Source organism: Anas platyrhynchos, chromosome 2 (genome assembly GCF_047663525.1).
Source record: "Anas platyrhynchos isolate ZD024472 breed Pekin duck chromosome 2, IASCAAS_PekinDuck_T2T, whole genome shotgun sequence".
NCBI classification, from domain to species: domain Eukaryota; kingdom Metazoa; phylum Chordata; class Aves; order Anseriformes; family Anatidae; genus Anas; species Anas platyrhynchos.
In genome coordinates, this window is record NC_092588.1 from 40,028,193 (window position 1) to 40,043,734 (window position 15,542).

The window sequence follows — 15,542 nt, forward strand, 5'->3', positions numbered from 1 at the left end:
CTGTAGCGTTAGGAAAGACAAATGAGATCTGGGGAGGGAAAAGTTGAGGTGTCTTCCTCCTCCGGTGGGGATGACTATGTATTAACGTCCTAATGAAATTCCATTCACCAGGCTGTGCACAGGTCCCATTGCTCACACTCCAAAATGATGAATTCAAAGCACAACAAATGCAGGGGGGAACATTTACTGGGTAAGGGTCTACCTCGAGACAGAAAGCTGCAGAACACAGCCTGGTGACTAGAGCAAAAAGAGGGCTGAGAAGGGAAACAATCTCACAGAAAAACACCACAAAGGGACAAAATCCTCTCTGAAAGAAAAACGAATACATATAAACCAGCTGCAAATAATTTGGGGCTGGAAATGAACCACAGCTCAGTACCGCTGGGGCAGAGCCCTTGCTCAGGGGGGATGTCAGGAATCAGGGGGGATGTCAGGGATCAGGGGGGATGTCAGGGATCAGCATCACTGCCCGAGGCCGGTTCTCACAGGAGCGGGGCAGCGATGCCCCAGGTACTGGGGCTGGGAACCTCTTGGGATCACTCAGGATTATGCCTCTACCCGATGTGTCCTATTTGTGCCTTCCCAGTCGCTAAAACCATGCAAATAGGGCAAAGCTGTCCATGCTTAGGAAATCCCAACATTTTACCACCAAGACCCTTGCACAGACCCCACCTCACCGACCCCCAGGGGTTGCGGCGTGACTCACGCAGATGCCTCAGCCCCCCCCAAAAAAACATCCCCGTGGGCGCCTTACGGGGCTGTGCATGGGCACGGGCACCCCACCCGCCCCCTCGGAGCCACCGACGGGGGGGTGCAGCGACATCGGGGGGGTCGGGGGGAGGGATGTCGTAGGGACTGCGTCAGCGGGAGCCCGGCGGCGATTGGGGGAGGCCGCGCTCTGCCCGCGTTCCCTAATTATAAAGTGCCGCCGCCCGCAGCCGCTCGGCGCCCCCCCGGCGCTCACCGAGGCCGTCCTCGGTGCCCCCCTCCCCGTCCCCAGCGCGGAGTCTCTCTCCGGGGGCGCAGGCTGCCCAGCCCCGCTATAAAAGGGCTGCGGATCCGACGCCGGCACCGCAGCAAGGCGCAAAAAACCCACCCGGAGCCCCGAGGGGAGGCAGTGAGTGAGTGAGACGGCGGGGGGGGCACCCGCCGCACCGGTGGCTTTGTGCTCCGGAGACGGGAGATGAGGCTGGGGATGGGCGGCCGGGGTGGGACGGGGAGGTTTGGGACGGAGCATTTGGGACGGAGCGTTTTGGGACGGAGTCTTTTGGGATGGAGCGGTTTGGGGCGGAGCGGTTGGGGATGAAGCATTTGGGATGGGGAGATTTGGGACAAAGCAGTTTGGGACGGAGCATTTCGGATGGAATATTTGGGACGGAGTGGTTTGGGATGGAGCATTTTAGGATGGAGTGTTTTAGGACGGAGCACGTCGGGATGGAGAGGTTCGGGATGGAGCATTTGGGATGGAGTGTTTTGGGATGGAGTATTTTGGGACAGGGCGTTTTGGAATGAAGCATTTTGGGACGGAGCGTTTTGGGACGGGGCGTTTTGGGTTGGAGCATTTGGGATGGAGCGTTTTGGGATGAAGCGGTTGGGATGGAGCGGTTTGGGATAGAACATTTTGGGATGGGGCGCTCCAGGGCGGAGTATTTTGGGACATAGCATTTCGGGTTGAAGCACTTCAGATGTAGCATTTCGGGACGGAACATTTCGGGTGTAGCACTTCAGGACGAGCGCTGCCCCGGACGGGAGTTTAGCGTCGGGGCGGCTCCGCTCCCCCTCCAGTCACCGGGGTTTTTGGGGGATGGAGGGAGCGGGGGGGGGCTGCTGCCGTCTGACCTCTCTCTTTGCCTCTCTCTCCCCTTCCCGCAGCCCCATGGCGTTGCTCCTGCGGCTCGGCTGCTCGCTGCTGGCGCTCAGCACCTGCCTGCTCCCGCGGGTGCGGGCCGACTGCGGCCGCGAGTGCGCGACCTGCGCCTACCGCCTGGGACCCCGCGCAGACATCCACCCGCTGGTAAGGCGCCGGGGGGGCAGGGATCGACCCCCTCCCGTCCAGAGTCCCCTTTTTGGGGGACAGCGGAGCGAGAGAAGGGGGGAAATAAGGCATAGTTGGGATCAGGATGGGTTTTGAAGCAAGGGGAGAGCACCGCAGAGAGCCCCCAGCCCCGCGCTGTGTGGAGGGGACCCCCTCGGGGGGGGGGGGGAGAGGAGAAAGTCGAGTGAAAATTGAAGGGGAAAGGGAATTGTGGCCGGAGGGGGTCTCCGCCGGGACCCTCCATGCTCCTCACCTTTGCTCGGCCCTTGCCGTGGACGAGGGGAGCGCGGCCCCTGGCACAGCAAGCTCCCAGGCCCCTGAAAGCAAAATGGAAAGCGATGGCTGTGCCTGGAAACTTGCCCAAAATCTGGCGAAAAGTGAGGTTCGAGCCCAAATCGAACAGTTCCTGCTGCTCTCCCTCCCGGTGCTGCTGTGCAATGAGGAATATGCCTGTAAGAAAGTCTCTTTGACACTGCAGCATCTCCCGAGGTAAATCATGTTAAAAAAAAAAAAAAAAGGGGGGGGGGATTTTTTTTCCTTAATCTGTACTTTTAATATACTTTTAATGATACTGAATTGATTAAATGGCATTCTCACAGAGCCAACTCAACTTGAAATTTAGGTATTAGGATCAGTGATGGGCTGGGGTCCCTCAGCCCTCCCTGAGGAATGCAGGAATTTAGGCTGCCGAGTCCTCAGCCAGCCGTTGCTGCAGTTCCTGACCTCAAATAGAGGCGATGCTGAGGCATCAGACTCTCAGCACTGCTAGATGTTCAGGAAAGTTTTCCTCCTAAGATGTCACCGGTTATTTGGAAGTGTAAAAAAGGAAGGACTGAACCTATTCTGTGCAGAATGAGGAGTCACCAAGTATTTATGCTTAGTCTAAAGCAAGGACTCTCTGCTAACCACAGCAGGTTTATAAAGGCAATATTCTTAGGGTGGCTGGCCAACAGTCCAAAAGAAGTTCTGTATACTTAAACTTAATCATTCAAGCTTTCAATCAAACTTAAGCTTTAGTATTAACCATAAAAAAAAAAAAATGTTAATAAATAATAAAAAAAAAGGTAATGTGCCCTTTTGGAGGGAGGGCTGTGTGCTATTTTTTTTGGTTGTCTATATCTCTCTTGCATTCCCTTCAGTAATTATTCAAGAAAGAATTAAAGTTCCACTCAATGACAGCAGTTATTAGTTAAAATGGGGAAAGAAGCAATGTGGTATGACATATGTTTTTTTATATAAGTACAAACAGTTTCTGGAAACAAATGTTTCCAGACACTAGTATCTAGTAATATCAGAACTGGTATCATCATATTGTATCTGTAAGATATAACCTGGTCATTCACACACACAAGATGGCATATGTTCATTTGGTGATAGACTATTTAAACTAACTGAGAAGGGAAGAGTAAGGGAAGGACATGGTTTTGCTTTGATTTGGAGCAGCTTCAAAGTCAGGCTGAAGCTGAGGTCAAATTCTCTTTATTGCATAACTATAGTATATAGCAATAAGTATGTAACACCTGTTAAAGTAAATTATTGTGTTGCAAAGTACATAAACCCATGTAATTTTCTTGTAATCAAATAGAAAACTGTATGTAAATTTCTCAGAATAAAACAGCTCAACAGACAGGTAAGCCAGAGGTAGTGAGCTAAAGGTGAGGTAAAGAGAACTATGCTGAGATTTCATTTCACACTTTTAAAGCATACTGAGATCCTTAGAAGTCATCATCCACAGGCAAAATAACTGTTTCTATTACTAAAAATATTGGTGATTTCTTCTCCTTTTTTTTTTTTTCATGAACACTGTGGCCAAGAACTAAAACCACTGGATTCACCTTTTTGCAGCTGAAGAGTTTGGTTTCACAAGGGGTAAATTCCCCAACACAAGAGATAATAGCTAATATGTATGTTAATATTGACAGCTTACATGATGTACATACAGATGTTGACAACTTTTTTGTCTTACCCTGAACATTTTTTTTTTCCATCAGAAGCAACACAGCTTGGGATTTTTTTCCTCTTTCTGGCGGTCACTGCTTTTTAAGTCAAACTAGCAAAATCAGAAGTTTGACCTGCCTAAGGAAGTCTGTATTTCTACATTTGAATTGGTACACATTTGAAAGATGTGCTCCATAAACTAAAACAAATTATAATAGACAGAAATACAGCCTTTAGAGCTATGCAGTCTGTTAAAGATACTGAGCAGCACAGTACACAGTCCAGCTGGCTTCTTTGCAGCAGTGATGCGGTTTTATTAGTTCAAAGTGGCTTTGTTCCTAATATTTCTGAATGCTACTTTTAATAATGAAGATTGCATACACTTCTACACACTCCTTATGAAATGAACCACAATTGGATTTTAACTGTCCATTAATAAATAGAAAAGTTCATAAAAACGCACCCTACGGTAAGGGAGGTGCAGGAACTGTACATACATCTTGCTTTGAAACAGAATCATTGGGACAGCCTTGCCACGTGAGACCCACGATCCACCTGAGCTGGTACTCTCTGCCTTAAAGTGGAGATGCCATGTCCTTCAGAGAAGGATATGAAAGCCTTCAGAGCAGCCTTTCCTGAAGAGCTGTCCTTCCAAGCCACTCAGAGAGAGGCTCGCTCATGGCCTTTTATAAGCAAGAAAGCTAAGACAAGGTGACAGTGAGGTGTGTGTTGCTATCAAGTCATTCTCAGCAAACCCATCCATTTTTCAGGCATGTACACTAGAATGTGAAGGAAAGCTGCCTTCTGCCAAGGCCTGGGAGACCTGCAAGGAGCTCCTGCAGCTGACAAAGCTGGACCTTTCCGAGGACAGCAGCATTGCTCCAGGAGACAAGAAAGAGCTGGACGAGAACCATTTGCTTGCAAAGAAGTATGGAGGCTTCATGAAAAGATACGGGGGATTCATGAAGAAAATGGATGAGCTCTATCGGGTAGAACCAGAGGATGAAGCCAATGGAGGAGAGATCCTGGCTAAGAGGTATGGAGGGTTCATGAAGAAAGACTCAGATGACGATGCCCTGGCTAATTCCTCTGACCTGCTGAAAGAGCTTTTAGGAACAGGGGATAACCCTGAAGCGGGGCGTTACCGAGAAATAAGTGAAAATGATGGAGACATCAACAAAAGATATGGAGGTTTCATGAGAAGCGTAAAGCGCAGCCCAGAACTGGAAGATGAAGCCAAAGAGCTGCAAAAGAGATATGGTGGCTTCATGAGAAGAGTGGGCAGGCCAGAGTGGTGGCTGGATTACCAGAAACGGTACGGTGGGTTTCTTAAGCGCTTCGCCGACTCCATTCTCCCTTCAGAAGAAGATGGGGAAACTTATTCCAAAGAGGTCCCAGAGATGGAAAAGAGATATGGTGGATTTATGAGATTTTAATATCTTTCCCTTTATCCCTTTTGTCCTAAATGAGAGAGACTGCCTTATTGGTCATAACTTATTGTAACGTGTTGCTTGTACTGTACAGTTTTTTACTGTCCTGGTTAATGATGCAACCTGTGATCTGTTGTTCCAGGTCCTGTGTTCTTTCAAGTCCAATAGCTAATTTCTGTTTTAGTCAAGTTTCAGTCTGTATTGTAGTTACCATGCTATTTTGATTACTGTATTCATTTTCTTTAATCAGGAAGTACATCTACAGTAGAATTGCTTAACTGTATATACAATAAATTCTTCATCCTAATGCATAACTTCTGAAGTGCTTTTTTCCTGTTTTTTAATCAAACATAATATGAATTTTTCTTAACACTAAGCAGAGTAATGCCAACCTCTTTTCTATAATTACAGAATTTGTACTGCACACACAACAGCTGAAACACATTTATGTCTCAGTTTTCTCAGAACCTTAGAATAGAGGAACACTAAACATGCTCTAAAGGGGATATAATTGTATTTGCTCTAACTGCTCTCATTTTAACCAATTAGCTGAATCTACTGTGCTTAACCATTTCACACAAAAACAGTTCATAAAAATCTTTGACTTAAAGCTCTAAAAACATTTATCCAGTGTATAATACAATGCTGCATCTATTTAGTTACATCTCTTAGCCGATATAGGATTGTACATTTGGCTTTTAAGTTATAAACACTAACTCAAAAAGCAGTAAGTGAATTTATGCAAAAGAACCATGATCAAAAACTGCATTTTTTTTCCAAAAATCTGATTTTACAGAGCACCTGACAAATGATTTTCTGTGGAGGAGCTTTCCATTTGATTCCTCAGCTGACAAAAAGCACTTAGGCACTACTGAAATATGGGAAACTGCTGGTCAGTCTTTTCTATTTCAAATGAAAGCAGTATAAGTAAATCAAGAGCAAATGGAAAACCTATCACTGATGTTATAGATCTTTTGGCATTTACATAGGCAGCAGATAACATCAAAGGGCAGACCCTATCCCCATGTATGTGTCTTTGTATAATCCTGCCTGACTATCCCGTCAGCTTCCTAGATCAGGTGTACGAGCACTTTTGTCCTACCTACTGCTACTAATTACTTCACACTTGCAATAACATGATAAAAATCCCTTTGGCCTCTGTCCCCAGATAATTTCAGGACATATGACCAAGATTTTTAAAACCACAAGTCTTATACTTAAATGTTTCTACAGCTGTTTACACATCTGATTATTACTGATATAGTTTATGGGAGCTAGATGCCTAAAACCACCCGTGGCTCCATATTCAGTATCTGTATCTCAAATTTGCACAGTAAGAACTATAGACACAAAGGGCAGCTTAAGGGTCTGACTTTTCTCCATCTTCAAGTCAGTAGGGTCTTCTGGGTACTCAGTACTTTTAAAAAGGTAGTTGTTTAAATACAAACTTAAAGCATAATCATATACAACTAGTTTTGATGAAAAAAAATCATCAAAAAAATCTGGCCTTCAGAGTACATGTATGATAGAGGTTGTCTGAAGTGGCCAAAATCTTGCTGAAGAGTTGAGGAACTGCAAGGTGTTCCTTTACCTTCAGTAAAGGCCATGTCATCCATTTTCCTGTTCCTTCTGTACATCACTGATGACACCAACTTTTAAAGGGATAAAGGTACAGGTGCCCTATGCCCTTCTCTGGGTACACTTGTGTTCCCTAACACCTTTCTGGAGAGTTTTTCCCACAGTCTGATCTTTCAACATTTATTCATTTCTCCCCAAAGCTTTCTTCCTTCTAATTTATCCAGAGAAAGACCCTTGCCAGACTGTTAATTAAAATGAGTCCTGTTGCACTCCTTTGATGATGCAAAAGGTTTACCAGTTGTTGTCACCCATCCTTCATAGTTAACAATGTTGTGATTTAATGAGGAATAAAACTCCCAACATTCTAGTGACCTAGTATGTACATTACAGAAATAGTGTTTTGATCTAAACCTTCCAGTTTATATCAATGTATATAGTAAAAAAGTATCTGATACTAAGTACATCCAACAGGGATATACGAATGCAGCCCAAAAAGAGTGAAAGCAAGCACATGAATAGAATAAGTCTCTTCCAAGGTTGAACAGCCAGGTGGCAATGCACATGGGAGGGGGACAAGACTCTGAATAAAACAATTAATAAGACAATTTTCTGAATAAAATAGCAAAAGTAAATGGTCCTCATTCCTTTTATTATAATCTAAAACATTTTCATTCAGACATTATTTTCCTTTTAAATAATTATAACTAAAAATTTGTGAAATTAGAATAGGATCTAAATTCTTTTGCTGTCATGGAATTTCTTATCTTAGGACTTTCAGTTATGCCATCACTTAGAGGCTCTCTAACACTGAAGTGTCCTAACACTCTCAGTAATTAGCATTTCAGATGAAATCAGCTCAAAATGTTCCAGTAAATCAAGCAAGGTTCCCTGACGTCCACTTTACTAAATCATGAGTCTAAACAAAGGCTAAAGATTAGGTTTGCAGAGCTGGGAAATGAAAAAGGGTTCAAGGGTATTACACTTGGTCCAAGTTCTGAAAGGGTCCCCTAATTTTCCTCTTACAGTACATTCCCAGAACTGTCACTTCTTCAGATTATTGAGACAGCTATATTGCATTATTGAATAAAAATGGAAAAGAGGAAAGCCAAAATTAATTGCAAAAATATTCTCAAGCAATAAATGTCACCATGAGACCAAAATCCAGATTTTACATTTCCTTTTATCATCATTCTTCACATCTTTATATGGCAGTCAGTATTCCACAGTTAAGTCATATATGGTACCATTGATCTGAATACCAAGTATAAAAAAAACTGAATAGGAACAATGAATGTTGGAAGGATCCAGACCCATGAAAGAGATTAATGCCTCCGCATTAGGAACAAAAGAAAGAAAAAGATAGTCTAGGTAAGGATGAGTTGGACTTTTTCATAGGAACTACTTAAAGGAAAGAAAAAAAAAAAAAAAAAAAAAAAGGATTTCCTGAATCAAATGCAGTTCACATATGGGGACTAATTGTGATGAAGAGGAAAGCTGATGCATAGAATGGTTTCTGAATACAAAACTGCATGTGGCTGGAGTTCTGCCTTAAAACCTAAGCTTAAATCTTGGGGTAGTAAGAAGAGGTCACAGTGCCATTCCTGCATTCTCAGATGAACTATTCTATCAGATGAAATATATAGAGGATTATTTCAAATTTCCTGTATATTTTTGTTAAATTATATTTAATATGCACTACGATTCACAATAAATATCAATAACTATAAATTATTATTACAATAATTATTTGTATAAATATTTTACTTATAATTGTTTATAAGCATCTCATAACTACAAGTAATTATAGCATAAATGTTAAGTGTTTCAGGTAATGTTTCCCAAGATAGAATCTTTATAAGAACAGCAACATATTCTAATTTAATAAACTGAAATAATTATTAATCTCTGTTCAGTGTAGACTCTAAATATGCACTGGCTCATTTTATTTCTGAAGTGGACTTAATTTAACAAGAACCAAAGTGTTCAATGTATGGTGTATAAGGGTCTCTCTGTCATTAAGGATGACTTTGGGTGTCTATGTGTAAGGCAGAATGACAAATTCATAGTGCAGCTCTACAATTGGTGTAAACAGCACCACATAAAATTTTCTTTACAGCCTTCTTCCTCAAGAATTGCAGATATCAGCTGGACACCAACAGCCAGATCCCTTATTATGCCAAAAGGAGCATCCCAGAGTTTGCAACTTAAAAGGCAAATAAATAGTTACGATTCCTGATCCTAGATTTCCTTGTGAATGAAGAAATTCCCGGCACAAGTTAGCTGGCCCCAAAACCCATCTTATATGCAGTGGCATTCTGGGATGACTCCAAGGAGCAAACCACATTTCTCACCCTTTTAAATACTCAAGTGGAATCTTAATGGAAGAAGAATGGATGAAGACCATGAAGACTGATGATTCAAGCATTCCTGAAGAGATCCTTCTACCCGACCAAGTTTTGCAGTCTGTTCTTTTTCTTCAAGAGTGGCCACTTGATTGCATTTTCTCCACCTTCTCTGCAAGCCTACCACCTCTTGTAGAAACACCTGTGTCCACTCACAGCCTTGGCTGTAATTACACCCCCACAATGCTGGTGTTTGGTTTCTGACCAAAACTACAAAAACAATTCCATACTTTTAGCTGGAGAAAGACTGAGACCTCCAGTTCCAGATCCTAAACACAGAGACTACGTGGCTGTTTTCAGGTTTTCTGCTTCTCATATTGTGATCACAAACTTTTGCAGCCCACAGCACTAAAAATAGTTATACATATCAAGGAGAATGGGCTACATCATATCTGTATAATAACTGTATATCATAATATCATAACTTAATTGCAGTTAGAGTCCACTATCCACTTGCCTGCTCAGTGTAGGGAGCTATCATGAGCCTTGATGTAAACAACGAACAGGGTAGCAAAGCCTGCTGTAAATCATTAATCCAAGCATTCAATTACTAATCCCATCAGCCTCATTTAAAGCACACTGACAGTAGCATATCCAATTAACTGTTGCTATAGAAAACAAAATTGCTTAGAGATATTTGACAGACAAATCTTTACTGGCCCAGCAGGGATTTCGACTGAATTTGTTTAATTAGATTGTGACTTTACCTAAATTGAGCATTTACTGTAATCCCTGCTGAAACCACATGATGAAATCTTGCAGGGTTAACACAAAAGCACATCACTATGCTAAATGCTTTGCTAAAAGCACTGCACTACAGTGCTACCTAAAGGAGAAGGCTGACATATGTAGATTACAAGTAGATTATCAATGCTAAACCTTCTTGTAGGTATCCACACTTGTAGGTGTACAAGGATATACATGATCTTTGCCTCTTGACTTTCTGCCATTACTCTCTTTCTTGACATGGGCTTCTCCAGCCTCACAGTGACAGTTTCCAGAAGATCCTACAACCATTTATTTTCCTAGTAAATTAAAATGTATGCAATGGCTTGCACTCCAAGCCTGCAGTGAGGACTGTGTGCAGACCTCTGACCACAGCTCATCGTGATTCCAGTCCACCTAATACTACAGCTTTCTGCATTACGAAAACTGTTCCTAGACTCCGATGGGAACCTGCATCCTAACTCTTTGAATGTCTCTAGAAAACATTCTAAAACAGTTATTTGGGTAATGCTTTTCTTTCTCTCATCAGCAGAAGACAATGGCAGCAACAGTCTAAATAATAGATGAATTTCTCTCATAAAAGCAGCTGACTAAGATAATTCATCTAAACATTTCTTAGAATACATGCAACAGGATATTTCAATCATGACCTGCAGTTTAAATGGGTTTTCCAGGAGGCCTTTCACATTTCTCCTCATTCCCATTTTCATCTCTGCAAATAAGTACCTGACAAGGGTAGAAAATACGGCTGAAATTTCAACTGCACCACATTTCTCCAGCTAGAAAAATATTCAGTAGCAGAATGTTTTTTTATTGTATTTTTTTGTTAATGTGGCATAGCTGTCATGCTGTGACAGCTAATGACACAGTTAATGTGACAAAGTCACTCTCAGAAAGTGATTAACTCATTCTTTTCCTGTCAGCTAGGAAAAAAAAAAAATCAGCTTCCATCTGAACGGAAGCAGTGGAAACCAGCCAAAGTAAAGACCTTTTATGGGAGCCTATGCAATATTTAAATTTTTCCCACTGAGTTGTGGATACACAGGGCTGAGCTATGGGAGATGTTCCACTCCCAGATATCCATCCTACTGAGTTTCACCATAGCAACAGAGATTAGAATTCCTTGAGAGGGGTTCTTGGACTAGATTAAGAGGTTCATTAGTGGTAGCTTCTCCCTCTGAATTATTCAGTGACCCCTTGAACTCAAGGATTTTTACCAGAATGGCATAAAATAGATCTGTTCACAACACCATGACCGTTCGCAGCTCATAGGTTCTGTCAGCACCTTTCAAACATACAGCTACCTTCATTGCCTTGACATCAATCCTTGTGAGCCATCAAGAGGTTAAATTCACTGGTGAGGTCTGGACAAAAGAGGCGGCATCACGCTGATAAATCTACTTCTCTACCCTGTTCAATTAATGTGAATACCATCATCAGCTTTCTCAATATCTTAATGAAAATAGCAGTTAAGTCACTAACTAACCTTTACCCTAGGCAAAATAAACAGGCATAGCAGTAGGTAAAGAGAAATACTTAAAGGAAATGATTTTCAGAGTAATATCCCTCACTACTGAAGACATCTGTCCCTCAAATTACTGAACAGCTTTGAGTTCGCCTGCGGTTCTCTGGCAGTGTTAGTACACTCCAGTTGTTCTGGTCTCCTAGTTGCGCTGCTTCCTGGCATCATTATTCTTTGTTTGTTGATTTTCAGAGTATTTGGTTGTTAAAGTTCATTAGATGCATCGAGTCATGCCTTGAGAAAGTTCCAACTACTATAAAAAATAGCAGTTTGTCTCCCTAAGCGTTCAGACATCCATCAGCACATCCCCTTTGCCTTCTGCTATCTCACTGCTGTTGGAGTTCAGAATCCAGCTCAGAGTCCCTGATCTCAAAATGAAAGTCCTTCCTGAGCAGGAAAACTGCCTTTCCCTCCCTCTAGCCATCCCTGGTAGGCTATGCAGCAGCACAGGGACACTGGGTACTGTTCAGTCAGGCTCTACAAGATCAGAGAACACACTTCTGTAGTCCTCAGCAGTAATGCCACTAATATAAGAACTCATTTTTTCAGTATACAAAAAGATAGGCAAATTATTCAGGAGTACGTTCAAGTGCACATTATACCCACGTGCAAAGAAACAACCAATGCAAATGAAACAGCCCAGTTACTTATTGTCTGAGCTACAAAGGATTAAAGAGAAAATAGAATATGTAGTTCCATAGTCATAAATAATTTCAGTCTTTTCACTTAATCGGGTGGCAGGTTATACTATTTGACAAAAAGAACTAGCCAGACTACATAAGAAAAGACTCTGTGTGTCTGACTAACTTACAGAAGACATCATTCTCCTTCCCAGCTTCTCCTCCTGAGGAATATGGTCATTTCACCCTGGGAAGCAGTGCCAGTTTTAGACCTGCCTATATACAAGAGAAAACTTCATAATTTGTCCTCTGCTTATTTGCCTAAGCCTGCCTGTCTCCAAGGTTTCTTTTTGTTGTTGTTGTTTTCTTGGGAAGAGCACAGTGAACAGCAGTTTCTTTTTATAAATAACACGCATTTTAAAGGATTTGGGGTTCTGTAGCTTAAATCCCACAAATGTCTTCAGGCACAACAATGCCAAACTCTATGTTTTGTGCCCTCTTCCTACCTTGTATTGGTGCCCTGAGTAACTTACACCAGAAATGATTACACCACCATAGATACCACATCTGTGTACCACCAGGTCACAATGAGCACAACCCCAGCGCTGGTTAGGGTTATACTCCAAGCATCATAGCCATGCTTGGTAGTCACCTTTTGATCATTGTGGTAATTACCAATTGGCAGAACATTGAGCAGCTGAAGGTTTAATGGTAGATGCAAATGAGCTACAGCTTTGAAGATGTCTGTGGCATGCATGGGTCTGCCAAGGCATGCCTACCTACCCAGCTGTAGAGATCTGAGCCACAAAGTCTCTGTAGGCTCAGAGTAGGAGGGTTGAAATTTGTCTTTATCATAGTAAAAGTCTTCACAGAATCACAGAATTTCTAGGTTGGAAGAGACCTCAAGATCATCGAGTCCAACCTCTAACCTAACACTAACAGTCCCCACTAAACCATATCCCTAAGCTCTACATCTAAACGTCTTTTGAAGACTTCCAGGGATGGTGACTCCACCACCTCCCTGGGCAGCCCGTTCCAGTGCCTCACAACCCTTTCAGTAAAGAAATTCTTCCTAACATCTAACCTAAAACTCCCCTGGCGTAACTTTAGCCCATTCCCCCTCGTCCTGTCACCAGGCACATGGGAGAACAGGCCAACCCCCACCTCTCTACAGCCTCCTTTAAGGTATCTGTAGAGAGCGATAAGGTCGCCCCTGAGCCTCCTCTTCTCCAGGCTGAACAAGCCCAGCCTCTTCAGCCGCTCCTCATAGGACTTGCTCTCCAGGCCCCTCACCAGCTTCGTCGCCCTTCTTTGGACCCGCTCAAGCACCTCGATGTCCTTCTTGTAGCGAGGGGCCCAAAACTGAACACAGTACTCGAGGTGCGGCCTCACCAGAGCCGAGTACAGGGGGACGATCACCTCCCTAGCCCTGCTGGTCACAGTGTTTCTGATACAAGCCAGGATGCCGTTGGCCTTCTTGGCCACCTGAGCACACTGCTGGCTCATATTCAGCCGACTGTCCACCATCACTCCCAGGTCCTTCTCTGCCTGGCAGCTCTCCAACCATTCCTCTCCCAGCCTGTAGTTCTGCTTGGGGTTATTGCGCCCCAGGTGCAGGACCCGGCACTTGGCCTTGTTGAACTTCATACAGTTGACCTCAGCCCATCGGTGCAGCCTATCCAGATCCTCCTGCAGAGCCTTCCTACCCTCGAGCAGATCGACACACGCACATAGTCTTGCTTCACTATGAGAAATACAAATCCTCCCATAACCAGAGTAGCCTGTAATTATCTTATTTTATGGATCATGCCCCAGAAGCATTGCAACACCAATCTCCTACAGCAACTCTAGGCTTTCACTTCAACACATGGATTAGAAATTAAATTAGTTTGGCTAACTGTGTGATGAAGTTTATTGAACTTGTAAGAAAAAAAAATAGGAAAGAGATCCTCTTTGCTTCTTACTATTCACTGGAAAAATAAATAAATAAGAAGAAGAAGAAGAAGATGCTAATGCTTTGATTCAGGACACAATAGCAAAGTTTTGTGGTTTTGTGAGATTTTCCTCTTCATTTACAGGACATACAGTAACCTCCCTCCTAACCCTGATCAGCTGCATCTTAAGGTAGAAATGACCAGCTTCACTGCAAAGTGACTTCAGATTCATTCCTTCTACAGCTTCCCTATAAGCAAGACAAGACCTTTAGCATCACTTAGTCAAAGTGCAAAGTGCAACAAATAAATATTGTCCTCTTTATTTGCCTTTTTACATAAACAGCATGTGCAAAATGTCACAGTGATCATGACAAACTCAGAACATAACAGTAAAAAGCAAGAGTATGAAGGGCTCAGTAGGAACATGGCTTTCTATTCAGTCTTCCAATTCTTATTAAAAATAAAAATAAAAAATGACACAACAGTGATGCAGGATTGTGAGCATAAAGCTCGATAACATGTGTGTGAAAAACTGAGGAACTGCAACAATCATCTTAAAGGTGTGAAGCAATGATAACCAAAAGTTTGTCATTTGGCAGCCCAGGGGTTGCAGAATGTAACATGGTGCGTGCCCCATCACACACGGACAAGGACCCAACCCATCTACCCATCGTAATCCTATATGATTTCCTAGCAGGGAGACAAAGGCATGCATTTTTCTTAGATATTGCACTGTTCAGTTTGGCAACTATTTTCCTTTTTGTTATTTTATTGAAACTTGTGTAAATATAATATTCAACACTGAGCTTTTTGACCTTTTTTGCCTATTTGACAGAATGCCACTGAAATGTTTCAATAATGTAGACCTTACCTTTAAAAGTATGCTATATATACAGGAAATGGTCTAGTCAAAATGCAGGATAAGGTACAAGGATCCTAACTTGTAGGGCCTTGATGTTCAGTATAGCTCACAAATTAAGATATGTGATGTGATTTCTGCCACACATTATCAGAAAATATACATTGCTTAAATACATTCTTGCTGCTGGCTTTCTGAAATAGCAAATCACATTTTATGCTAAACAGCATACTGTGCTTCTAAGGCTGATATTACCCCAGTGTTTTCAAGTACTTTTTTCTTCAGCTAATATCAACTTACTATGAAAACAAACTACTCTATAAACATTGCCACAACATACATATATAAAATGTATGTTAATAAACTTTCTAAAAGGCCTAGATTTAAACTGAGGTCTCTGGAATGAAACAGCAGGTGTGTAGGATCTAGCAGATCTCTATCTTTAATACCACAAGAAGCTGCCAGCTTTCACAAAACGTGTCTTTAGTTACATTTTTT

General features: G+C 42.5%; 1 protein-coding gene across 4 annotated transcripts; it reads left to right on the forward strand.

The window, feature by feature from the left end:
* Nucleotides 1–937: 937 nt before the first annotated feature.
* Nucleotides 938–5,717, forward strand: PENK (proenkephalin). 4 transcript variants are annotated; one of them, XM_072034589.1, is made up of 3 exons: nt 938–1,125; nt 1,873–2,014; nt 4,744–5,717. In XM_072034589.1, the coding sequence occupies exons 2-3, from the start codon at nt 1,877–1,879 to the stop codon at nt 5,407–5,409; spliced, it is 804 nt and encodes a 267-aa protein (XP_071890690.1). In that variant the 5' UTR covers nt 938–1,125; nt 1,873–1,876; the 3' UTR covers nt 5,410–5,717. The 4 variants fall into 4 exon arrangements, with proteins under 4 accessions (XP_071890690.1, XP_027308061.1, XP_027308060.1 ...); XM_027452260.3 differs by having other exon boundaries at nt 938–1,117; XM_027452259.3 differs by having other exon boundaries at nt 939–1,121.
* The last annotated feature ends 9,825 nt before the right edge of the window (nt 5,718–15,542 follow it).